General features: G+C 39.3%; 1 protein-coding gene across 1 annotated transcript in view; it reads left to right on the top strand.

Moving 5' to 3' along the window:
• LOC144443264 (nucleolar protein 6-like) overlaps nt 1-26,868 on the top strand; it is a 167,295-nt gene that overhangs the window by 101,188 nt on the left and 39,239 nt on the right. The window contains exons 16-17 of the mRNA XM_078132697.1: nt 7,501-7,664; nt 20,558-20,710. Of these exons, the coding sequence (XP_077988823.1) occupies nt 7,501-7,664; nt 20,558-20,710 (317 nt within the window). The remainder of the gene's footprint in view (nt 1-7,500; nt 7,665-20,557; nt 20,711-26,868) is intronic.

The raw sequence follows: 26,868 nt of genomic DNA, 5'->3' as shown, positions 1-26,868 counted from the left end.
AATGGTATATTTATCTTGTCTTTACTGTGAAATGTGATGGAGGAAAAATGAGCTAACGAACCTGCATCTCAACCTTAACTGAATTAAGTCTTACATTAGTAATACACATTTTTTTACCATTTGGCCAGGGCAGGACACCTTGGACCTCCCATTTGGCCAGGGAACCTCGGACATCCCATTTGGCCAGGGCACCTCTAGCTGCAATAATTGTAGTGTTTGATGTGATTTTGAGGGCTTTTTCCTCTGTTTTTGTGCCTTTTTTCATTTCAACGTTTAACCTGAATCAAACGCTACAATTCCTCTAATGCAAACGCAAATAGACGAGACCACATTGAAAACATAAGCCAGGTAAGGCGTAATTTAGCAGAAAAGTCCGCCCAACTTTGCGATTCAGATCTGAATCGGTTCCGTCTATTTGCGTTTGTATCAGAGGAATTGTAGCGTTTGATTCAAGTTAAAGCACAAAAACAGGAAAAAGCCCTCAAAATCACATCAAATGCTACAATTATTGCAGCTAGGGCACCTTGGACCTCCCATTTGGCCAGGGCACCTTGGACCTCCCATTTGGCCAGGGCACCTTGGACATCCCATTTGGCCAGGGCACCTCGGACCTCCCATTTGGCCAGGGCACCTCGGACCTCCCATTTGACCAGGGCACCTCGGACCTCCCATTTGGCCATATTGCACATGTTGCACACACACAAAAAATATTGCATGTTCAGATAGAAAATTTATTTTATTTATTTTTTCCAAGTCCCATTAACAGGCTCCAACAATAAAATTGTACAAAACAAACACTACAACATACCTAAAATAAAAGAGCACTTGAATGAGAAGACGAGACAAAAATTAAAAACGAAAACTGAAGACTCATCTGTTTAAGAAGGCGTATGCCTAGTTAGTTCCAGGGCGCCCTCTAGAGGTGTATGCCTAGTTTCAATTTGTTTCATTAGTTGCTATTTTTATCTATGAACTTTGAACTTGTGTGACTTTGTATGTTTTTAACTTTTATCCCTTTTCAGTATTCCTTTTACCTTTTTTGTTTTGTTCAGCGCCTTTGAGCAAACCCAATTTGCTATACTGGTGCTCTATGAATGATATTATTATTATTATTATTATTATTATTATATAAAAACAACAATGACACTTAACCCACAGAACACAGATAACGTAATATTATATTTAAATGACCACTGTGCCAAAATGGAGAACATATTATGACGTCTTTGTTTACATAAACTTCTATTGTCTCAAGTATCACTTGGGCAGAATCAAAAAGACAGTGACATTGATTGTACATCAGTGGGGTCAAAGGGTGGGAAAATCCATGTCATGTGACCATACCTGACGTTACTCCTCTAAATTAAATTAGAGGAGTTTTTGGCTGCTCTTTTCACCGGTTCTGATGACAAGTTGATTTTGAAGGTTGGACTCTGGAGGAAATAATATACAGATTTTTAGCACAACTAAACTGATGATGTTAAGTCATGGTGCAGTTTGTGATTTGGGTCAAGAAATGTCTTTTTGGTCAAAAAACTTAAAACTCCAAAACTATTGGGCAGATTGGTCTGAAATTCTGTGGAAAGATTTTTAAGGGTGTTTACATTAAGATTAGTTTATAACATGGTGATCCCATCATATGCAAATTAGCAGATTGGATTGAAATTTAGTGGGGATGCATTTTGAGATAGATGCGTAGATGGAGACCTACTAAGCATGTAATGAAACTTATCAGCAATACGCACATTAGGTGTAAAAATATGAATATTGGTCATAAAAGTACATGGTTGATGGCACTGAATTTTGTTGAGATACTTCTAAACTCTGCAGATGTAATTTTGCTAAAATAACGAGTTGGTAGGCAATTCAAGTGAGTAAACATTCAGAAAATGTATGCAAATATCCCGAGCAACAGATCATGCCAATAGCAACAGCCAAATAACAGTGTATATCGGAAACATAAAAACCAGGATTAATTAGTCCCCGCCAGACAAAGTCTGGGACAGGGACTTATGGATTAGGTTCCTCCGTCCGTCCGTCCGTCCATCCGTCCAGAGCCATTTCTTGGAGATGCCTTTCAAACTTGGTACAGGGCAACATACAATGGCATACATATGCACGTCAATTTGTTTCATGATACGATCCAATATGGCCGCCTAGCAGCCATTTTGTTTGCAAATTTTCCCTGTCAAAAGTCATAACTCAGACATGCTTGAACAGATCTCATTCAAAGTTGGTATTAGGACAGTGTTCTATGACATACATGACTGTGCATATCCATTTTCGTTGTGATACGATCCAATATGGCTGCCTGGCAGCCATTTTGTTTGTGAATTTTCCATGTTCAAAGCCATAACTCAGACATGGTTGAACAGATCTCATTCAAAGTTTCTTTTAGGAGTGTTCTATGACATACATGTGCATATCCATTTTCGTCGTGATACAATTCGATATGGCTGTTTGTTGGCGCAGTTTTCATGTCTAAAGCCATAACTCAGACATGCTTGAACAGGCCACAGAACTATGTCTATGTAAGGGTATATATGGGTATACAGGTATGGGTACATATGGGTATACAGGTAAGGGTACATATTGGTATACAGGTATGGGTATATATGGGGTATACAGGTAAGGGTACATATTGGTATACAGGTATGGGTATATATGGGGTATACAGGTAAAGGTACATATTGGTATACAGGTATGGGTATATATGGGGTATACAGGTAAGGGTACATATTGGTATACAGGTATGGGTATATATGGGGTATACAGGTAAGGGTACATATTGGTATACAGGTATGGGTACATATTGGCCGGTATACAGGTAAGGGTATATATGGGTATACAGGTATGGGTACATATGGATGTACAGGTTAGGGTACATATGGGGGTATACAGGTATGGATACATATGGATATACATGTAAGGGTACATATGCCATGGGTATACAGGTAAGAGTACATGTGGGTATACAGATAATGGTATATATGAGTATACAGGTAAGGGTACATATGGATATACAGGTAAGGGTACATATGGATATACAGGTAAGGGTACATATGGGTATACAGGTAAGGGTACATATGGATATACAGGTAAGGGTACATATGGGTATACAGGTAAGGGTACATATGGGTATACAGGTAAAGGTACATATGGATATACAGGTAAAGGTACATATGAGTATACAGGTAAAGGTACATATGAGTATACAGGTAAGGGTACATATGGATATACAGGTAAAGGTACATATGAGTATACAGGTAAAGGTACATATGGGTATACAGGTAAAGGTACATATGGGTATACAGGTAAAGGTACATATGGGTATACAGGTAAAGGTACATATGGGTATACAGGTAAAGGTACATATGGGTATACAGGTAAGGGTACATATGGGTATACAGGTAAAGGTACATATGGGTATACAGGTAAAGGTACATATGGGTATACAGGTAAAGGTACATATGGGTATACAGGTAAAGGTACATACGGGTATACAGGTATGGGTACATATGGGTATACAGGTAAAGGTACATATGGGTATACAGGTAAGGGTACATATGGGTATACAGGTAAAGGTACATGTGGGTATACAGGTAAAGGTACATATGGGTATACAGGTAAAGGTATATATGGGTATACAGGTAAAGGTACATATGAGTATACAGGTAAAGGTACATATGGGTATACAGGTAAGGGTACATATGGATATACAGGTAAGGGTACATATGGGTATACATGTAAGGGTACATATGGGTATACAGGTAAAGGTACATATGAGTATACAGGTAGAGGTACATATGGATATACAGGTAAGGGTACATATGGATATACAGGTAAGGGTACATATGGGTATACATGTAAGGGTACATATGGGTATACAGGTAAGGGTACATATGGGTATACAGGTAAGGGTACATATGATATACAGGTATGGATACATATTGATATACAGGTATGGTTACATATGGGTATACAGGTATGGGTACATATGGGTATACAGGTATGGGTACATATGGATATACATGTATCGGTACATATGGGTATACAGGTATGGATACATATGGATATACAGGTATGGGTATATATGGTTATACAGGTATGGGTACATATGGGTATACAGGTATGGGTACATATGGTTATACAGGTAAGGGTACATATGGGTATACAGGTATGGGTACATATGGGTATACAGTGCTCTGAGGGTTAAATTCATCAACTGAGAAAAAATCATCTAAAATAATCTGATGAAATAATCTTAAAACATGGCATAAAAGTATCAATGAAATGAATTACTTTGTACAGTTTCATTAAAACACCTCATGTCTTTAATTACAAGGCGAGTATTTGCTAATATTCATGTGACTTCGCTACTCCCTAAAAACTGTCTGATTCAGGAAAATTCTAGTTTAAGCATTGAAATCAAACCTAGATATAAAATGTAAGCACTGTTAGCACTAATAATTTGATCAGTAAAATTTAAATTGGATGAAAGAGTAACCCCGCATATAATAAGCATTCTGAATGATGACAAACATCTGGGAGATCATTTACATATAGAACAAACATTAAAGGACCCAATAGTGATCCCTGGGGCATTAAAGGACCCAATAGTGATCCCTGGGGCATTAAAGGACCCAATAGTGATCCCTGGGGCACTCCAGATGTCACGTGCACCCATGGCGAACACTTAAATTACCCAATAGTGATCCCTGGGGCATTAAAGGACCCAATAGTGATCCCTGGGGCATTAAAGGACCCAATAGTGATCCCTGGGGCACTCCAGATGTCACGTGCACCCATGGCGAACACTTAAATTACCCAATAGTGATCCCTGGGGCATTAAAGGACCCAATAGTGATCCCTGGGGCATTAAAGGACCCAATAGTGATCCCTGGGGCACTCCAGATGTCACGTGCACCCATGGCGAACACTTAAATTACCCAATAGTGATCCCTGGGGCACTCCAGATGTCACGTGCACCCATGGCGAACACTTAAATTACCCAATAGTGATCCCTGGGGCACTCCAGATGTCACGTGCACCCATGGCGAACACTTAAATTACCCAATAGTGATCCCTGGGGCATTAAAGGACCCAATAGTGATCCCTGGGGCATTAAAGGACCCAATAGTGATCCCTGGGGCATTAAAGGACCCAATAGTGATCCCTGGGGCATTAAAGGACCCAATAGTGATCCCTGGGGCACTCCAGATGTCACGTGCACCCATGGCGAACACTTAAATTACCCAATAGTGATCCCTGGGGCATTAAAGGACCCAATAGTGATCCCTGGGGCACTCCAGATGTCACGTGCACCCATGGCGAACACTTAAATTACCCAATAGTGATCCCTGGGGCACTCCAGATGTCACGTGCACCCATGGCGAACACTTAAATTACCCAATAGTGATCCCTGGGGCATTAAAGGACCCAATAGTGATCCCTGGGGCACTCCAGATGTCACGTGCACCCATGGCGAACACTTAAATTACCCAATAGTGATCCCTGGGGCATTAAAGGACCCAATAGTGATCCCTGGGGCATTAAAGGACCCCAATAGTGATCCCTGGGGCACTCCAGATGTCACGTGCACCCATGGCGAACACTTAAATTACCCAATAGTGATCCCTGGGGCATTAAAGGACCCAATAGTGATCCCTGGGGCACTCCAGATGTCACGTGCACCCATGGCGAACACTTAAATTACCCAATAGTGATCCCTGGGGCATTAAATTACCCAATAGTGATCCCTGGGGCACTCCAGATGTCACGTGCACCCATGGCGAACACTTAAATTACCCAATAGTGATCCCTGGGGCATTAAAGGACCCAATAGTGATCCCTGGGGCATTAAAGGACCCAATAGTGATCCCTGGGGCATTAAATTACCCAATAGTGATCCCTGGGGCACTCCAGATGTCACGTGCACCCATGGCGAACACTTAAATTACCCAATAGTGATCCCTGGGGCATTAAAGGACCCAATAGTGATCCCTGGGGCACTCCAGATGTCACGTGCACCCATGGCGAACACTTAAATTACCCAATAGTGATCCCTGGGGCACTCCAGATGTCACGTGCACCCATGGCGAACACTTAAATTACCCAATAGTGATCCCTGGGGCATTAAATTACCCAATAGTGATCCCTGGGGCACTCCAGATGTCACGTGCACCCATGGCGAACACTTAAATTACCCAATAGTGATCCCTGGGGCACTCCAGATGTCACGTGCACCCATGGCGAACACTTAAATTACCCAATAGTGATCCCTGGGGCACTCCAGATGTCACGTGCACCCATGGCGAACACTTAAATTACCCAATAGTGATCCCTGGGGCACTCCAGATGTCACGTGCACCCATGGCGAACACTTGCCATTAATGACTACGTGCTGATGTCTCATCGAGAGATAGTTTTGTAACCAGTGTCATAACTGGCTACTAAAACCATGTCCTTAATTTGTGAATTAGTAGCTTGTGACTAACTGAATCAAAAACTTTACTGAAATCTGTATATACTGAATCTACTTGTAGCTTTCTGTCAAAACAATCAGAAAGAAAATCAACATATGTGACTAAATTTGGTTAGGTACTACGATATTTAACAAACCATGTTGGGTGTCACTAATATCCATGTTGGGTGTCACTAATACACTGCTTTAAATGCTCATAGATCTGAGCTTGGACAAGTTTTCAAACATTTTGCTGACTATTGACAATGGATATATATATTGCTTTGTTTGCATGCATCAACTGAACATAACTCCTTTAATACAATATCAGTACTGATCGACGCCATATACAATACATCGAAAGAAACATTATCAACAGTAGTGAAATCTTTGATGTCCCTTTTGAACACTGACTTAAAGTAGTCATTAAAGAGGTTTGCTGCATTGCAAGACTTATCTGTGTTGGCATTATTGTAATGAACACAAGTTGGAATAGATTATGTTTTTGTTTTCTTTCTCATTAAATCTCCAAAATAATGACATTCTGTGTAGATTCATCATTACTGATGACAGGTACTGATGCAGTACTGTCAGGAGGCAAGAAAGTCTTATGCTGCCCAAGTCATCTTTGACCTGTGACCTAACCTCAAATTATCATGTACATCTCAATGTTGCTCAGATAATTGCTGGTACCATTGTAGATAATAAGTATTGTGTTTTTAAATACCATGGGAAATTATAGTCAATTCTATGAATTCAGAGATAAATGGAAACTAATATGAGCTTGTCAATCTATATTTAAAATCATTCTCGCTGAAGATGTGTGACTTCATGGTCACCATCTTGTGGTTTTTAACACCCAAAGGACAAAGGAACTGATCATTTAATAAGACACACCCTCAGAGAGGAACTAATAGTTAATAAGACCCCACCACCCCCCCCCCCACCCCCCCCCGTGAGGAACTAATAAGTTAATAATACACACCCCCAGAGAGGAACTAATAAGTTAATAATTCTGTATCTTTCATTTCAAACAGGACGGGTTCATATTTCGCATAATTGTAGCTTATCCCAGGGAAGTGACTTTGTTGAAAAAGGTCAAGTCTTCACATGGTTTAATGCAGCTGAGAGTGACCAAACAGTCAAAAGAACTGGAGAAAGAAATCACTGCCCTGCCCCAATTAACATCGGCACTATTTGGGTGAGTTTAATATCAAATCAACCTCTTCAAGTTTGTTCAGGTTTTTTTCCAGTATTTTTGTCAAGAAATTATATTTTCAACTTCTTCTCAAATACTACTTGTCAGATTGATTGATTGCTTCGATATCTGGTATGTAGATGCGCAGGGGGTAGCTTACTCAGATTTGATAATTTCAAGCCAGTACATGTTCTTCTCTATTTTTGGTGATTTTTGGGGGTATTTTTTTAAACTATTGAAATTATTATGCACATGTGCATTGTGACAGACACCATATTGGAAATCGGCACGCTACACATTTCAAAATTGTAATTTATTTTGATATTGAAAATAAATTTTGTGGGGATGTTTCTGGAGGTGATATTAGTTCCAGGGCATCCTGTAATGACTGTTCTGGAAGTATGGTATTTTCTCAAATTCTTTGTTTCTATTCCATCGTGGCCTTATTCTCTAGAGTGCCCCTATGCAGGTAAGGGATGACATCAAAATCAAACACATCGTAATTACGCATCCTCACTAGTAGTGACGAGTAGCTACGAGTAGTTACTATGTACTACATGAAACAGGAGATAATGAGGTGTTCAAGTTCATGAATAACTGACAATAGATAATCAGTTCACTTTTCTTTGTTTCCCGTAAAGACGTCGTCTTTGAGCGTAGATACGGGTAATTTTTTATCGACCAACACACAATAGATAGTGATTCTCACCTTCCGTGTTTCTAATAATGACATCGTCTTCTATCGTAGTTGATCGTAGTTTGTCATAATTTTCGATCGTCAAAGAAAACCACGTACTCCAGCCAGTAATGTGCTGATGAAACTAGTACTGTACATGTTTTTATGAGTGTAAGTTCATGGGTGATATTCATAAAAAAAGCAATAAGATACACATGAAATCAAAGTTTCAATATTCAGTAAATCTTTTCACGAACGTGACGGTATGTATTCGAAAATTATTGTGATGGACGCATGGGTTAACAATAAATCTTTGAGGAAGATTATTGTACAATTGTGTGACTCTCAAAGCATCAATCGCGGTTAGACTTTCTTTTTGTTCTTTGCACGGTCGACAAACTAACAGTACAACTTACATGCTCACACTTGGTGGCCATGGTAGGGCCTAGAAATGCTGTTGAATTTCCGGGTTACGGAAAGGCAGTTTTGACTTTTATATCATCGAATAATGGGATTTGTTTGATATATTCTAAAACAACAACTAATTTTTTATGTTTCTCAGTATAGTAACATTCCTAAATGATGGGGTTGAGTTGAGAAATTGCAATGTTCGGCAACACGTGGCGTGATGTCGGTAGATAAACATAGAGATGCAAGTGATGAACGTATTCAGTTATTCGTAACCCGAAATTTCGTTATATAAATGACGTTTTTCCTCAAAATTTTGAAGAAACGAAATGTTTTTAGGTGACTTCTAAATCAATCAAATCAAACGATATATTAATGCGAGACAAGCTTTAGTTTTTTAATTTGTTTTTGTGGACAATGTTCAAATTCAACTGACGAATCCTGCGACTCGAATCTAACACGATCAATGCACCGTTCACCAGCAAGACGAATATGGTTGACATGTTTGTTGACTAGCCGAGAAATGCATAAGGGACTTGTTAGGCAGTCCGAATAAATAGATGTAAATCCGACATTTCGAATAAAAATTCTTCTTCAAGGTATTTTTAGGCAAGACATATTAGGTAAACACCTGAAACACTTAGTTGACTAGCTGACTGTACGAATGCCATAGAACTAGACGGCATCGAATGAATAACATTGAAAAAAGTAAGCGAGAAACTGATTTGCACAGGAAAGAAAATCTTTTTGTTTCGTTATTTTTTTCACAATGAAGACTACGCATAAATGATCGTAGTTTGGGCTCATGAATAACGGACAATAGGTGTTTACTTTTTATTGTTTACAACCTAAAGTACATGAATATGTGTTGAGACTTATGAATATTCATCGTAATACATCGTAACTACTAGTAGCTACTCGTCTTTACTCGTTACGACACATAATTACGATGTTTTTGATTTTGATGTCGCCCCTAAAGCCTCATTGCTCAGAATGCACTGTGGCATTACGTCACACTTGTATGCCCTTTAGATGATTGGTTCTTGACGCATCCTTATAAGGAGATCACCTAGGCCATGACGACACTTGTATTACCCAGAATCCACTGCGGCCATGACGACATGCTTGTATACCATTTAGATTATTGGTTCTTGAGACATACATCCTTACATGGAGATCACCCAGGCCATGACGACACGCTTGTGTGTCCTTTTAATATAGATGATTGATTCTTGAGACATGAGGGTCTGGCCTGACTTGAGACATTAGGGTTGTGGCCTGACTTGAGACATGGGGGTCTGGCGTGACTCGCACATCGATAAACAAGCTGCTCTCTGCTTCATTCATCTGTATGCTGCTGCCCTCACATGACATTAGTCTACTCAGTAGACCTTGGGAGTTGTTGTTCTTTTGATAATGGGCGAAATAAAAATTAAAAAACATCGTAATTATGTGTCCTAACAAGTAAAAACGAGTAGTTACCAGTAAAAATGATTCATGACAGGAAACAGGAGATAATGAGTTCAATTTTATGAATAACTGACAATAGATAATAAGTTCACCTTTCTTTCTTTCCCTTAAAGATGATGTCTTTGAACATTGGTACACATGATTTGTGATTGCCGACACACAATAGATAGTGATTCCCACCTTCCTTGTTTCCAATAATGACATTGTCTTATATTGCACTGTACAATATCTTACCCACAATTCTCTCTGATTGGTATGCTTGGAGGTTCCTTATTTTATAATTTCTTCAATAATCCATACTTTTCAACATTTTAAGCATAGTAATTATGTTTAATTAATATGTAGCAAAAGAACGCTTAGGAATCAAAAATAAAGTTCTAAATTTTGTATAAAAATGAACCAACAACTAAATTAAGCATGTGCTGTGAATACAACACTTTTCAATGTCAAAGTGTCAATAACTTGGGTAGTCAGTGTGTATGATGAGTTTTAGTATGTAAATTGCTTTTGTCATACCTATTCAAATAAATCTATATCTTTGGCAAAGTCATAACAGGTGCATATATTTTCCTTAGTTTCGTTGCAAATATTCTGCATGTCTTTCAAGAAAATCTGCTGACAAATTCCTAAAATTGCTACTCCTTCTACAATAAATCATTGATACCAGAACCAATGAAAATGGGTATTCAGAAACTCATCAGTGGCAATTCTACGCTTGCCAAATGGAAAAAATGTTTTTACAATACACTGGTGAGATTTGTCTGACTTCAAGGAGATGATGTCCAACACTACAAATCAGGGAGAGTTGTGGGTAAAATGTTGTACAGTGTATTGTAGATGGTCATAATTTTCGATCATCAAAGAAAACCATGCACTGCAGCCAGAAATGTACTGATGAAGTATATGTTCTAATGAGTACAAGTTCATGGACATGAAAGATGCAAATTTCAATATTCAATAAAACTTTTACAAACTTACTTGTAGAAATTACATGGATTTGGAGTGTGCGATTGACATATGGAAGGTACCGCTCATTTCATGAAGGCAAGAGAATGTTCTAAGTGTGAAAAGTACCACGCATTGACTGCAACAATTTATACTAAAATGTAACTATTTATAAACTTTTACGACACTGGGAAATCATCCTCCACAAAACGTTTTTAGTCCCTGCCGGACGAAGTCCTGGGCGGGGACTTATGGATTTGTGTTCGTCCGTCCGTCCATCCAGAGCCGTTTCTTGGAGATGCCTGGACCGATTTTTGTCAAACTTGGTACAGGGGCAACATACAATGGCATACTAATGCTGTCAAATTGTTTCATGATACAATCCAATATGGCTGCCTAGCAGCCGTTTTGTTTGCGAATTTTCCCAGTTCAAAGCCATAACTCAGACATGCTTGAACAAATCTCATTTAAAGTTGGTATTAAGACAGTGTTTTATGACATACATCTGCATATTCATTGTTGTCGTGATACGATCCAATATGGCTGCCTGGCAGCCATTTTATTTGTAAATTTTCCATGTCCAAAGCCATAACTCAGACATGCTTGAACAGATCTTATTCAAAGTTGGTATTAGGACAGTGTTCTATGACATACATGTGCATATCCATTTTCGTTGTGATACAATCCGAATTTTCCCTGTCCAAAGCCATAACTCAGACATGCTTGAACAGATCTCATTCAAAGTTGATATTAGCACAGTGTTCTATTACATACATGTACATGTGCATATTCGTTGTTGTTGTGATACGATCCAATATGGCTGCCTGGCAGCCATTTTGTTTGTGAATTTTCCATGTCCAAAGCAATAACTCAGACATGCTTGAACAGATCTCATTCAAAGTTGGTATTAGCACAGTGTTCTATGACATACATGTGCATATCCATTTTCGTCGTGATACAATCCGATATGGCCGCTCTGGCAGCCATTTTGTTGGCGCAGTTTTCATTTTCAATGACTTGTTGTTGAATGGTTTATTCCATGATGTCATCTTGAAGAGTAGGCATGTCCCATGTCCAACAAGGAGACACAACATTAGTAGGCATGTTCCATGTCCAACGAGCAGACACAACATATCTAAGGCCCAAAAAAAAGGTTTTGTTTCCCATCCTCGTGCGCGTCATTCCAAACCATGCGCATCGTACGTTTTTATTCTGTTTCCCCGTTATTGTTTCAGACGTCACTGGCGATTTGTGAAATGCGCCACCTACGGCAGCAGTTATAAAACGTGTACAGCGCATGTGCAGTGTGACGTATTTGAAAATTCATTTGACTACTGTAGATCAGTGAGGGGGGGGGGGGTATTTTTGTATCGCTATGCTTTTGTCCATTCAAGTGTCCGTTGGCAGCAAAATCTTGCGTCCATTTGGACTTGTCGATGTTGAAAGTTCCACCAAGGTATGCAGATTTTACGAGGACTTATGTAAAGGTATTCTAAGTTCTGGGGATCGCTTTATTCTACCCGAACAGTACGAACTATGCCGTATATGAGGTGTATATGACGGAAATTTCCAGAGTGTTCCCCTTCAAGCAAAACTGGAAAACATAGTGGAATTTGGCAAGTACTTAAAGATCGTTTTGATCGAAGACTGTGACAAAGTGTCACAGCAACCTGTTAAAGATGCCTTCCATGTTCTGATGACTGAAAGACATTCGAAAGTGTGGCCTAAATTTCATAATTTGGATCACCCAAACAGATGTTTTGAACTCCACAATGCCATTATCAGGTGGTTGCAAGATCGTAACTTGGGATGGCAAAAGCAGTACCACTACCAATCCTTGGGAGAACAGTTTTCCAGCGTTCTTGGGGAATTGGCTTGTTTCAGCATCCGTCCAAAGTATCTCAAACGAAAAAGGAAAATCTTTTAAAAAACCTGACATAGAACAATTTATGAACCATAGTCTCGGACCAAAATAGACAAGTACGTTTGTTCTTATGTAAAACAAAGTTGCCTATTAAAGAATGGGAGTTTATTTCGAACAAAGGTATTGGTGTTTTTATCAGGGTAGTTACAGTTTGTGTGCAGTGTGTGTGGCAGTGTTGTCATGACTTTACCAGTTGTGTGTTTCCATACCCCCCCCCCCCCCCCCCCATAAAAAAAAAAAAAAAAAAATCACCGCATCATTTTTGAAATTACCTTAGGACGGGAAACAAAACCTTTTTTTTTTTTGGCCTAAGTCTGTTTGATTCAGGTTCACAAGTGTTGTTGCGTGATCAGAGTAGTGATATCAAGAAAATGACAACATAAACTGCCAGTTCCTTAAAACCCAATCATAGCGGGGACTATGTCATTCTCAATGACTTGTTGTTATTAATGAGGCTTTCCACAAACTGATAGATTCACAATGCATAATTTGGGATGTGTTAATGCAAGTATGTGACACAGAGCTATGAATGCACAATGCAACTCCCCAACCTTGTGATTTTTCGCTGTTGCAAGTAATTAGACTATTGCAAGTTGTACAGACGTAGACTGGTGTCTATGTTTGCATGCAACCATGTTTCAGTGAGAGCCAAAATGAAAAGTTGTACTGTAAAATATTTAGGAATGTTACAAAGTCATCATAATGTTTGGGAAGCGATCTGATGTTTAGATGAAGAAAAGAACAACAGTTATAAACTGATTTCAACTTGACTTGAAATGGTTGATACTATATGCTGTACTATATGCTATATGATTTGATCGTGACTTCGTCGTTCATGATGGATATAATACTATAATACTAATTCTTGTGAATCTGACGATTATCGCAGGTGGTTGTTGTTCTCTCTTCTTTGGCAATCAATGGCTTATGTCAATATAGCTATCTAGTACTTGTAACTTCCACAGCTTCTGCTACTCGCTTTACTACTTCATCAGTGTTTTTGCTATTTGTTTCGGGAATACCATTTATCTCTAGATTATTTCTTCTCGTGTACTGCTGTAGGTCTTCAATCTCGTTTTCTGCTACCTTCAGGTTACTTTCTGCTGTAGAGCTGTATTTTCTATGTTCAGGTCTTGTATTTGTTTCTAACTTCTGCCGTAGAGCTGTATTTTCTATGTTCAGGGCTTGCATTTGTTTCTAACTTCTGCCGTAGAGCTGTATTTTCTATGTTGAGGGCTTGCATTTGTTTCCAACTTCTGTCGTGGAGCTGTATTTTCTATGTTCAGGGCTTGCATTTGTTTCTAACTTCTGCCATAGAGCTGTATTTTCTATGTTCAGGTCTTGCATTTGTTTCTAACTTTTGCCGTAAGGCTGTATTTTCTATGTTCAGGGCTTGCATTTGTTTCTAACTTCAGTCTTCTGCCGTAGAGCTGTATTTTCTATGTTGAGGTCTTGCATGTGTTTCTAACTTCTGCCATAGAGCTGTATTTTCTATGTTCAGGGCTTGCATTTGTTTCCGGAAATCTTCAAAACAGGTGCTCAGATAATTTACAGATTGCTGGAGCTCTTGTAGTGTAGTTGGCATTGTAGAGAACTGGTTGACCTTGTAGTGTAGTTGGCATTGTAGAGAACTGGTTGACCTTGTAGTGTAGTTGGCATTGTAGAGAACTGGTCAACCTTTTAGTGTAGTTGGCATTGTAGAGGAACTTGTCGAACTTGTAGTGTAGTTGGCATTGTAGAGAACTGGTCGACCTTTTAGTGTAGTTGGCATTGTAGAGAACTGGTTGACCTTGTAGTGTAGTTGGCATTGTAGAGAACTGGTCGACCTTGTAGTGTAGTTGGCATTGTAGAGAACTGGTCGACCTTGTAGTGTAGTTGGCATTGTAGAGAACTGGTCGACCTTGTAGTGTAGTTGGCATTGTAGAGAACTGGTCAACCTTGTAGTGTAGTTGGCATTGTAGAGAACTGGTTGACCTTGTAGTGTAGTTGGCATTGTAGAGAACTGGTTGACCTTTTAGTGTAGTTGGCATTGTAGAGAACTGGTCGACCTTGTAGTGTAGTTGGCATTGTAGAGAACTGGTTGACCTTGTAGTGTAGTTGGCATTGTAGAGAACTGGTCAACCTTTTAGTGTAGTTGGCATTGTAGAGAACTGGTCAACCTTTAAGTGTAGTTGGCATTGTAGAGAACTGGTCAACCTTGTAGTGTAGTTGGCATTGTAGAGGAACTGGTCGACCTTGTAGTGTAGTTGGCATTGTAGAGAACTGGTCGACCTTTAAGTGTAGTTGGCATTGTAGAGAACTGGTCGACCTTGTAGTGTAGTTGGCATTGTAGAGAACTGGTTGACCTTGTAGTGTAGTTGGCATTGTAGAGAACTGGTCGACCTTGTAGTGTAGTTGGCATTGTAGAGAACTGGTCAACCTTGTAGTGTAGTTGGCATTGTAGAGAACTGGTCAACCTTTTAGTGTAGTTGGCATTGTAGAGAACTGGTCAACCTTGTAGTGTAGTTGGCATTGTAGAGAACTGGTCAACCTTTAAGTGTAGTTGGCATTGTAGAGAACTGGTCGACCTTGTAGTGTAGTTGGCATTGTAGAGAACTGGTTGACCTTGTAGTGTAGTTGGCATTGTAGAGAACTGGTCAACCTTGTAGTGTAGTTGGCATTGTAGAGAACTGGTTGACCTTGTAGTGTAGTTGGCATTGTAGAGAACTGGTCGACCTTTTAGTGTAGTTGGCATTGTAGAGAACTGGTTGACCTTGTAGTGTAGTTGGCATTGTAGAGAACTGGTCGACCTTGTAGTGTAGTTGGCATTGTAGAGAACTGGTCAACCTTTTAGTGTAGTTGGCATTGTAGAGAACTGGTCAACCTTGAAGTGTAGTTGGCATTGTAGAGAACTGGTCGACCTTTTAGTGTAGTTGGCATTGTAGAGAACTGGTTGACCTTGTAGTGTAGTTGGCATTGTAGAGAACTGGTCAACCTTTTAGTGTAGTTGGCATTGTAGAGAACTGGTTGACCTTGTAGTGTAGTTGGCATTGTAGAGAACTGGTCAACCTTGTAGTGTAGTTGGCATTGTAGAGAACTGGTCAACCTTTTAGTGTAGTTGGCATTGTAGAGAACTGGTCGACCTTGTAGTGTAGTTGGCATTGTAGAGAACTGGTTGACCTTGTAGTGTAGTTGGCATTGTAGAGAACTGGTCAACCTTGTAGTGTAGTTGGCATTGTAGAGAACTGGTCAACCTTTTAGTGTAGTTGGCATTGTAGAGAACTGGTTGACCTTTTAGTGTAGTTGGCATTGTAGAGAACTGGTCGACCTTTAAGTGTAGTTGGCATTGTAGAGAACTGGTCAACCTTGTAGTGTAGTTGGCATTGTAGAGAACTGGTCAACCTTTTAGTGTAGTTGGCATTGTAGAGAACTGGTCGACCTTTAAGTGTAGTTGGCATTGTAGAGAACTGGTCAACCTTGTAGTGTAGTTGGCATTGTAGAGAACTGGTCGACCTTGTAGTGTAGTTGGCATTGTAGAGAACTGGTTGACCTTGTAGTGTAGTTGGCATTGTAGAGAACTGGTCGACCTTTTAGTGTAGTTGGCATTGTAGAGAACTGGTCGACCTTTTAGTGTAGTTGTCATTGTAGAGAACTGGTTGACCTTGTAGTGTAGTTGGCATTGTAGAGAACTGGTTGACCTTGTAGTGTAGTTGGCATTGTAGAGAACTGGTCAACCTTTTAGTGTAGTTGGCATTGTAGAGAACTGGTTGACCTTGTAGTGTAGTTGGCATTGTAGAGAACTGGTTGACCTTGTAGTGTAGTTGGCATTGTAGAGAACTGGTTGACCTTGTAGTGTAGTTGGCATTGTCGAGAACTGGTCGACCTTTTAGTGTAGTTGGCATTGTCGAGAACTGGTCGACCTTTTAGTGTAGTTGGCATTGTAGAGAACTGGTTGACCTTGTAGTGTAGTTGGCATTGTAGAGAACTGGTTGACCTTGTAGTGTAGTTGGCATTGTAGAGAACTGGTTGACCTTGTAGTGTAGTTGGCATTGTAGAGAACTGGTCAACCTTGTAGTGTAGTTGGCATTGTAGAGAACTGGTCAACCTTGTAGTGTAGTTGGCATTGTAGAGAACTGGTCAACCTTTTAGTGTAGTTGGCATTGTAGAGAACTGGTTGACCTTGTAGTGTAGTTGGCATTGTAGAGAACTGGTCGACCTTTTAGTGTAGTTGGCATTGTAGAGAACTGGTTGACCTTTTAGTGTAGTTGGCATTGTAGAGAACTGGTCAACCTTGAAGTGTAGTTGGCATTGTAGAGAACTGGTCAACCTTTTAGTGTAGTTGGCATTGTAGAGAACTGGTCAACCTTGTAGTGTAGTTGGCATTGTAGAGAACTGGTCAACCTTGTAGTGTAGTTGTCATTGTAGAGAACTGGTTGACCTTTTAGTGTAGTTGGCATTGTAGAGAACTGGTTGACCTTGTAGTGTAGTTGGCATTGTCGAGAACTGGTCGACCTTTTAGTGTAGTTGGCATTGTAGAGAACTGGTCAACCTTGAAGTGTAGTTGGCATTGTAGAGAACTGGTCGACCTTTTAGTGTAGTTGGCATTGTAGAGAACTGGTCGACCTTGTAGTGTAGTTGGCATTGTAGAGAACTGGTTGACCTTGTAGTGTAGTTGGCATTGTAGAAAACTGGTCAACCTTGTAGTGTAGTTGGCATTGTAGAGAACTGGTCAACCTTTTAGTGTAGTTGGCATTGTAGAGAACTGGTCAACCTTGTAGTGTAGTTGGCATTGTAGAGAACTGGTTGACCTTGTAGTGTAGTTGGCATTGTAGAAAACTGGTCAACCTTGTAGTGTAGTTGGCATTGTAGAGAACTGGTCAACCTTTTAGTGTAGTTGGCATTGTAGAGAACTGGTCGACCCTGTAGTGTAGTTGGCATTGTAGAGAACTGGTCAACCTTTAAGTGTAGTTGGCATTGTAGAGAACTGGTCAACCTTTTAGTGTAGTTGGCATTGTAGAGAACTGGTTGACCTTGTAGTGTAGTTGGCATTGTAGAGAACTTGTCGACCTTGTAGTGTAGTTGGCATTGTAGAGAACTGGTTGACCTTGTAGTGTAGTTGGCATTGTAGAGAACTGGTTGACCTTGTAGTGTAGTTGGCATTGTAGAGAACTGGTCAACCTTGTAGTGTAGTTGGCATTGTAGAGAACTGGTCAACCTTGTAGTGTAGTTGGCATTGTAGAGAACTGGTCAACCTTGTAGTGTAGTTGGCATTGTAGAGAACTGGTCAACCTTGTAGTGTAGTTGGCATTGTAGAGGAACTGGTTGACCTTTTAGTGTAGTTGGCATTGTAGAGAACTGGTCAACCTTGTAGTGTAGTTTGCATTGTAGAGAACTGGTCGACCTTGTAGTGTAGTTGGCATTGTAGAGAACTGGTTGACCTTGTAGTGTAGTTGGCATTGTAGAGAACTGGTCAACCTTGTAGTGTAGTTGGCATTGTAGAGGAACTGGTTGACCTTTTAGTGTAGTTGGCATTGTAGAGAACTGGTCAACCTTGTAGTGTAGTTGGCATTGTAGAGAACTGGTCGACCTTGTAGTGTAGTTGGCATTGTAGAGAACTGGTTGACCTTGTAGTGTAGTTGGCATTGTAGAGGAACTGGTTGACCTTTTAGTGTAGTTGGCATTGTAGAGAACTGGTCAACCTTTTAGTGTAGTTGGCATTGTAGAGAACTGGTCAACCTTGTAGTGTAGTTGGCATTGTAGAGAACTGGTTGACCTTGTAGTGTAGTTGGCATTGTAGAGAACTGGTTGACCTTGTAGTGTAGTTGGCATTGTAGAGAACTGGTCAACCTTGTAGTGTAGTTGGCATTGTAGAGAACTGGTCGACCTTGTAGTGTAGTTGGCATTGTAGAGAACTGGTTGACCTTGTAGTGTAGTTGGCATTGTAGAGAACTGGTCGACCTTGTAGTGTAGTTGGCATTGTAGAGGAACTGGTTGACCTTGTAGTGTAGTTGGCATTGTAGAGAACTGGTTGACCTTTTAGTGTAGTTGGCATTGTAGAGAACTGGTCAACCTTTTAGTGTAGTTGGCATTGTAGAGAACTGGTCAACCTTGTAGTGTAGTTGGCATTGTAGAGAACTGGTCAACCTTGTAGTGTAGTTGGCATTGTAGAGAACTGGTCGACCTTTTAGTGTAGTTGGCATTGTAGAGAACTGGTCGACCTTGTAGTGTAGTTGGCATTGTAGAGAACTGGTCGACCTTGTAGTGTAGTTGGCATTGTAGAGAACTGGTCGACCTTGCAGTGTAGTTGGCATTGTAGAGAACTGGTCAACCTTTTAGTGTAGTTGGCATTGTAGAGAACTGGTCAACCTTTTAGTGTAGTTGGCATTGTAGAGAACTGGTTGACCTTTAAGTGTAGTTGGCATTGTAGAGAACTGGTTGACCTTTAAGTGTAGTTGGCATTGTAGAGAACTGGTCAACCTTGTAGTGTAGTTGGCATTGTAGAGAACTGGTCGACCTTTAAGTGTAGTTGGCATTGTAGAGAACTGGTCAACCTTGTAGTGTAGTTGGCATTGTAGAGAACTGGTCAACCTTTTAGTGTAGTTGGCATTGTAGAGAACTGGTCAACCTTGTAGTGTAGTTGGCATTGTAGAGAACTGGTCAACCTTGTAGTGTAGTTGGCATTGTAGAGAACGGTCAACCTTGTAGTGTAGTTGGCATTGTAGAGAACTGGTTGACCTTTTAGTGTAGTTGGCATTGTAGAGAACTGGTCAACCTTGTAGTGTAGTTGGCATTGTAGAGAACTGGTTGACCTTTAAGTGTAGTTGGCATTGTAGAGAACTGGTCAACCTTGTAGTGTAGTTGGCATTGTAGAGAACTGGTTGACCTTTTCACAAAGGGTTACAAGTCGACTCTCTATGATTGTTCTTGGTATGTCACCTTGGCCTTCTGCCATCTTTCCTTTGTTCTCCAATCTTTCACTTGTCCGAGGATATCGTTTTGCTTCACATTTGCGACATAAAATGTTTTTTGATATAAATTTGACTGAATGATGACCATATTTGTAGTTAAAAATCAATATTTAATTACATTAAAATGTCTACCCCTATTGTCAGGTGTAAACTACATTGACCTTTGACATAGACCTGGATTGTCAGGTTCAGTCACTGTACAATTCAATAATTCCCTGCATAATCACAGACACTTTAGTGTTTAGTTGTTGCCACCAATTTCTTTTAAATTATGTCTCCATTCAGCCACATTTGAGGGAATCTATGCCTTCTATGAAGACTTTTTAATTTAAGCAAATCCATGTAAAATATCTCTTGCAACCCTATCAACAAATCGGTCATCCTTTTACTTTAATTGAAGGAACCTGTGTCTACTATGAAAACTTATTATTCATGAACAAAGAGTCATTCTCATAAATCTTAACACTGTGAGAGTATTTCTCACATCAATTTGGTAAATATCTTATTGTTACATCTTTTGTTTCAGAATCCAACAGGAATTTAGTACCTTTGGTATTACAGTGCGATTGGCTAAACGTTGGGTGTCATCACAGTTATTACTGGGCCATTTACAAGATGAAGCTGTAGAACTACTAGTAGCATATATCTTTCTCCAGCCAATACCTTATACAGTTCCAGGGTAAGCTAACATTTTCAATCATTACCCTACTTTCCTTACAGTTGTTGGTTTAAATAAACCAAAAAGGATTGTTTATGAAATGTTTTTGAAAGATTGGTTTGATATCCATCTCTAAAAGCAGGTTAAACATGATCTTGACATTAAATTTATAGCTACAAATAATAACAGTTTCCTGTCTCCTCCAGATATTTATAGTTACGGATAATAACAGTTGGTCTGAAATTTGATGGGAAAGTTCTTAGGGATGTGTAAAGTAAGATTTGTTCATGACATGATGATTCCATCAGTAATGTGCAAATTAGGGCTAAAAATGTGTCTTTTTGGTCAAAAATCTTTAATTCCAAAACTACTGAGCAGAGTGGGCTGAGATTTAATGGGGTTTATAGATGAAGAAATATTAAGCATATAATGCTCATCCATGATATGCAAATTAGGTGTAAAATGTGAATTTTGGTCAAAACCTTATATCTCAAAAAGTATGTGGTCAGTGAGATTAAAATTTGGCGAGATGTTTGTAGGAGTGATATTCTGCATATTTTGTTCGAAACATTTTGATACATTTGGCCCTAGCAACCATGACCATGCCCTTAGCAACAACTATATGCCAGTATATTTTGCTAAAATAACATGTGGTAGGTAAGTTTATTAAACATTCAAAAATGTATGCAAATATCCCTAGCAACCACATCCATAGCAACAGCCAAACAATTCTGTATATCACAAAGAGGTGTTTCTTAAGGCCCAGTTACGGGAGGCAACTCGATGAGCAATGCACCAAGCAATTCGTCACCTGTGATAAAATTGCCTCAAGTACGTACATAATAGCAGGGCCTTTCGACGTACCTAGGTGTGTCACAAGGAATCTGACATGTCAGAGTATCTGCAACTTGTCGCAAGGTTCTTCTTGAGTTGCTTCATGAATTGCCCTGTGTAACCACTTCATCAAGTCGCAAGGTTCTTCTTGAGTTGCTTCATGAATTGCCCTGTGTAACCACCTCATCAAGTCGCAAGGTTCTTCTTCAGTTGCTTCATGAATTGCCCTGTGTAACCACTTCATCAAGTTGCAAGGTTCTTCTTGAGTTGCTTCATGAATTGCCCCGTGTAACCACTTCATCAAGTCACAAGGTTCTTATTGAGTTGCTTCATGAATTGCCCTGTGTAACCACTTCATCGAGTCGCAAGGTTCTTCTTCAGTTGCTTCATGAATTGCCCTGTGTAACCACTTCATCAAGTCGCAAGGTTCTTCTTCAGTTGCTTCATGAATTGCCCTGTGTAACCACTTCATCAAGTCGCAAGGTTCTTCTTCAGTTGCTTCATGAATTGCTCCGTGTAACCACCTCATCAAGTCGCAAGGTTCTTCTTCAGTTGCTTCATGAATTGCCCTGTGTAACCACCTCATCAAGTCGCAAGGTTCTTATTGAGTTGCTTCATGAATTGCCCCATGTAACCACTTCATCGAGTCGCAAGGTTCTTCTTGAGTTGCTTCATGAATTGCCCCATGTAACCACCTCATCAAGTCGCAAGGTTCTTCTTCAGTTGCTTCATGAATTGCCCTGTGTAACCACTTCATCAAGTCGCAAGGTTCTTCTTGAGTTGCTTCATGAATTGCCCTGTGTAACCACTTCATCAAGTCGCAAGGTTCTTCTTGAGTTGCTTCATGAATTGCCCTGTGTAACCACTTCATCAAGTCGCAAGGTTCTTCTTGAGTTGCTTCATGAATTGCCCTGTGTAACCACTTCATCAAGTCGCAAGGTTCTTCTTCAGTTGCTTCATGAATTGCCCCGTGTAACCACTTCATCAAGTCGCAAGGTTCTTCTTTAGTTGCTTCATGAATTGCTCCGTGTAACCACCTCATCAAGTCGCAAGGTTCTTCTTCAGTTGCTTCATGAATTGCTCCGTGTAACCACTTCATCAAGTTGCAAGGTTCTTCTTCAGTTGCTTCATGAATTGCCCTGTGTAACCACTTCATCAAGTCGCAAGGTTCTTCTTCAGTTGCTTCATGAATTGCCCCGTGTAACCACCTCATCGAGTCGCAAGGTTCTTCTTCAGTTGCTTCATGAATTGCCCTGTGTAACCACCTCATCAAGTCGCAAGGTTCTTCTTCAGTTGCTTCATGAATTGCCCTGTGTAACCACTTCATCAAGTCGCAAGGTTCTTCTTCAGTTGCTTCATGAATTGCCCTGTGTAACCACCTCATCAAGTCGCAAGGTTCTTCTTCAGTTGCTTCATGAATTGCCCTGTGTAACCACCTCATCAAGTCGCAAGGTTCTTCTTCAGTTGCTTCATGAATTGCCCTGTGTAACCACTTCATCAAGTCGCAAGGTTCTTCTTCAGTTGCTTCATGAATTGCCCCGTGTAACCACCTCATCGAGTCGCAAGGTTCTTCTTGAGTTGCTTCATGAATTGCCCCGTGTAACCACTTCATCAAGTTGCAAGGTTCTTCTTCAGTTGCTTCATGAATTGCCCCGTGTAACCACCTCATCGAGTCGCAAGGTTCTTCTTCAGTTGCTTCATGAATTGCCCCGTGTAACCACTTCATCGAGTCGCAAGGTTCTTCTTCAGTTGCTTCATGAATTGCCCCGTGTAACCACCTCATCGAGTCGCAAGGTTCTTCTTCAGTTGCTTCATGAATTGCCCCGTGTAACCACTTCATCAAGTCGCAAGGTTCTTATTGAGTTGCTTCATGAATTGCCCCTTGTAACCACCTCATCAAGTCGCAAAGTTCCTCTTGAGTTGCTTCATGAATTGCCCTGTGTAACACCTCATCAAGTCGCAAGGTTCTTCTTGAGTTGCTTCATGAATTGCCCCATGTAACCACTTCATCAAGTCGCAAGGTTCTTATTGAGTTGCTTCATGAATTGCCCCGTGTAACCACTTCATCGAGTCACAAGGTTCTTATTGAATTGCTTCATGAATTGCCCTGTGTAACCACCTCATCGAGTCGCAAGGTTCTTCTTCAGTTGCTTCATGAATTGCTCCGTGTAACCACTTCATCGAGTCACAACTGAAGGTTCTTTTTGAATTGCTTCATGAATTGCCCTGTGTAACCACCTCATTGAGTCACAAGGTTCTTATTGAATTGCTTCATGAATTGCCTCGTGTAACTACCTCATTGAGTCGCAAGCAGTAACCTTTGACATATATCCACATGTCAAATGACATTCAATGTTATGGCCGCCATATTTTTAGTATAAATATTCTATTTCAGTAAGTCTTTTTTATATAATTTCGATTTATCACCAGAATTGCCTCTTATCACTGGTATACAACGTCTATGAATGTTTGATCTCTGCTGAATATTGTTTTCATTCTAATTTGAATACAAGTAGCGATGTGGAAAGATCAACATCGCTGTAAACGAACTCCAAATTGAATAATATAATTTTACTATCGACCAATGTAGGTTTTAGTCATTTTGTTGGTAATATTAGTAATTTTGTAACATTTCATCCAAGTTTCTGTTGCTAGAAGACTTGACCTGTATTGACCTGTAACCTTTATATGTATATGCATGTACAACTCACAAAGCAATTAGTTAACTCATGTACGCCCTCCGCTACAGTTGTTAGCCTCGTCCAATGCAGGGAATTGCTTCATGAATCATTCTTCATAGAATCCAATCATGACTTTTGAAATGAGAAGTTATTCATCCTCAGCTGTATACACTTACATATATACTGATGTGGTTACAAGTTATTCATCCTGAGCTGTATACACTTACATATATACTGATGTGGTTACAAGTTATTCATCCTCAGCTATATACACTTACATATATACTGATGTGGTTACAAGTTATTCATCCTCAGCTATATACACTTACATATATACTGATGTGGTTACAAGTTATTCATCCTCAGCTATATACACTTACATATATACTGATGTGGTTACAAGTTATTCATCCTCAGCTATATACACTTACATATTTACTGATGTGGTTACAAGTTATTCATCCTCAGCTATATACACTTACATATATACTGATGTGGTTACAAGTTATTCATCCTCAGCTATATACACTTACATATATACTGATGTGGTTACAAGTTATTCATCCTCAGCTGTATACACTTACATATATACTTATGTGGTTACAAGTTATTCATCCTCAGCTGTATACACTTACATATATACTTATGTGGTTACAAGTTATTCATCCTCAGCTATATACACTTACATATATACTGATGTGGTTACAAGTTATTCATCCTCAGCTATATACACTTACATATATACTGATGTGGTTACAAGTTATTCATCCTCAGCTGTATACACTTACATATATACTGATGTGGTTACAAGTTATTCATCCTCAGCTATATACACTTGCATATTTACTGATGTGGTTACAAGTTATTCATCCTCAGCTATATACACTTACACATATACTGATGTGGTTACAAGTTATTCATCCTCAGCTATATACACTTACATATTTACTGATGTGGTTACAAGTTATTCATCCTGAGCTATATACACTTACATATATACTGATGTGGTTACAAGTTATTCATCCTGAGCTGTATACACTTACATATATACTGATGTGGTTACAAGTTCTTCATCCTGAGCTATATACACTTACATATATACTTATGTGGTTACAAGTTATTCATCCTCGGCTATATACACTTACATATATACTGATGTGGTTACAAGTTATTCATCCTCAGCTATATACACTTACATATATACTGATGTGGTTACAAGTTATTCATCCTCAGCTATATACACTTACATATATACTGATGTGGTTACAAGTTATTCATCCTCAGCTATATACACTTACATATATACTGATGTGGTTACAAGTTATTCATCCTCAGCTATATACACTTACATATTTACTGATGTGGTTACAAGTTATTCATCCTCAGCTATATACACTTACATATATACTGATGTGGTTACAAGTTATTCATTCTCAGCTATATACACTTACATATATACTGATGTGGTTACAAGTTATTCATCCTCAGCTATATACACTTACATATTTACTGATGTGGTTACAAGTTATTCATCCTCAGCTATATACACTTACATATATACTGATGTGGTTACAAGTTATTCATCCTCGGCTATATACACTTACTTATATACTGATGTGGTTACAAGTTATTCATCCTCAGCTATATACACTTACATATATACTGATGTGGTTACAAGTTATTCATCCTCAGCTATATACACTTACATATTTACTGATGTGGTTACAAGTTATTCATCCTCAGCTGTATACACTTGCATATATACTGATGTGGTTACAAGTTATTCATCCTCAGCTATATACACTTACATATATACTTATGTGGTTACAAGTTATTCATCCTGAGCTGTATACACTTACATATATACTGATGTGGTTACAAGTTATTCATCCTGAGCTATATACACTTACATATATACTTATGTGGTTACAAGTTATTCATCCTCAGCTGTATACACTTACATATATACTTATGTGGTTACAAGTTATTCATCCTCAGCTGTATACACTTACATATATACTTATGTGGTTACAAGTTATTCATCCTCAGCTGTATACATTTGCATATATACTTATGTGGTTACAAGTTATTCATCCTCAGCTATATACACTTACATATATACTGATGTGGTTACAAGTTATTCATCCTCAGCTATATACACTTACATATATACTGATGTGGTTACAAGTTATTCATCCTCAGCTGTATACACTTACATATATACTGATGTGGTTACAAGTTATTCATCCTCAGCTATATACACTTGCATATTTACTGATGTGGTTACAAGTTATTCATCCTCAGCTATATACACTTACATATATACTGATGTGGTTACAAGTTATTCATCCTCGGCTATATACACTTACTTATATACTGATGTGGTTACAAGTTATTCATCCTCAGCTATATACACTTACATATTTACTGATGTGGTTACAAGTTATTCATCCTCAGCTATATACACTTACATATATACTGATGTGGTTACAAGTTATTCATCCTCAGCTATATACACTTACATATATACTGATGTGGTTACAAGTTATTCATCCTCAGCTGTATACACTTACATATATACTGATGTGGTTACAAGTTATTCATCCTCAGCTGTATACACTTACATATATACTTATGTGGTTACAAGTTATTCATCCTCAGCTA

The sequence above is a fragment of the Glandiceps talaboti genome, chromosome 12 (assembly GCF_964340395.1).
Source record: "Glandiceps talaboti chromosome 12, keGlaTala1.1, whole genome shotgun sequence".
In the NCBI taxonomy this organism is placed as follows: Eukaryota; Metazoa; Hemichordata; class Enteropneusta; family Spengelidae; genus Glandiceps; species Glandiceps talaboti.
Note: the sequence above shows the minus strand (reverse complement) of the source record. Positions and strands in the feature narration are given on the sequence as shown.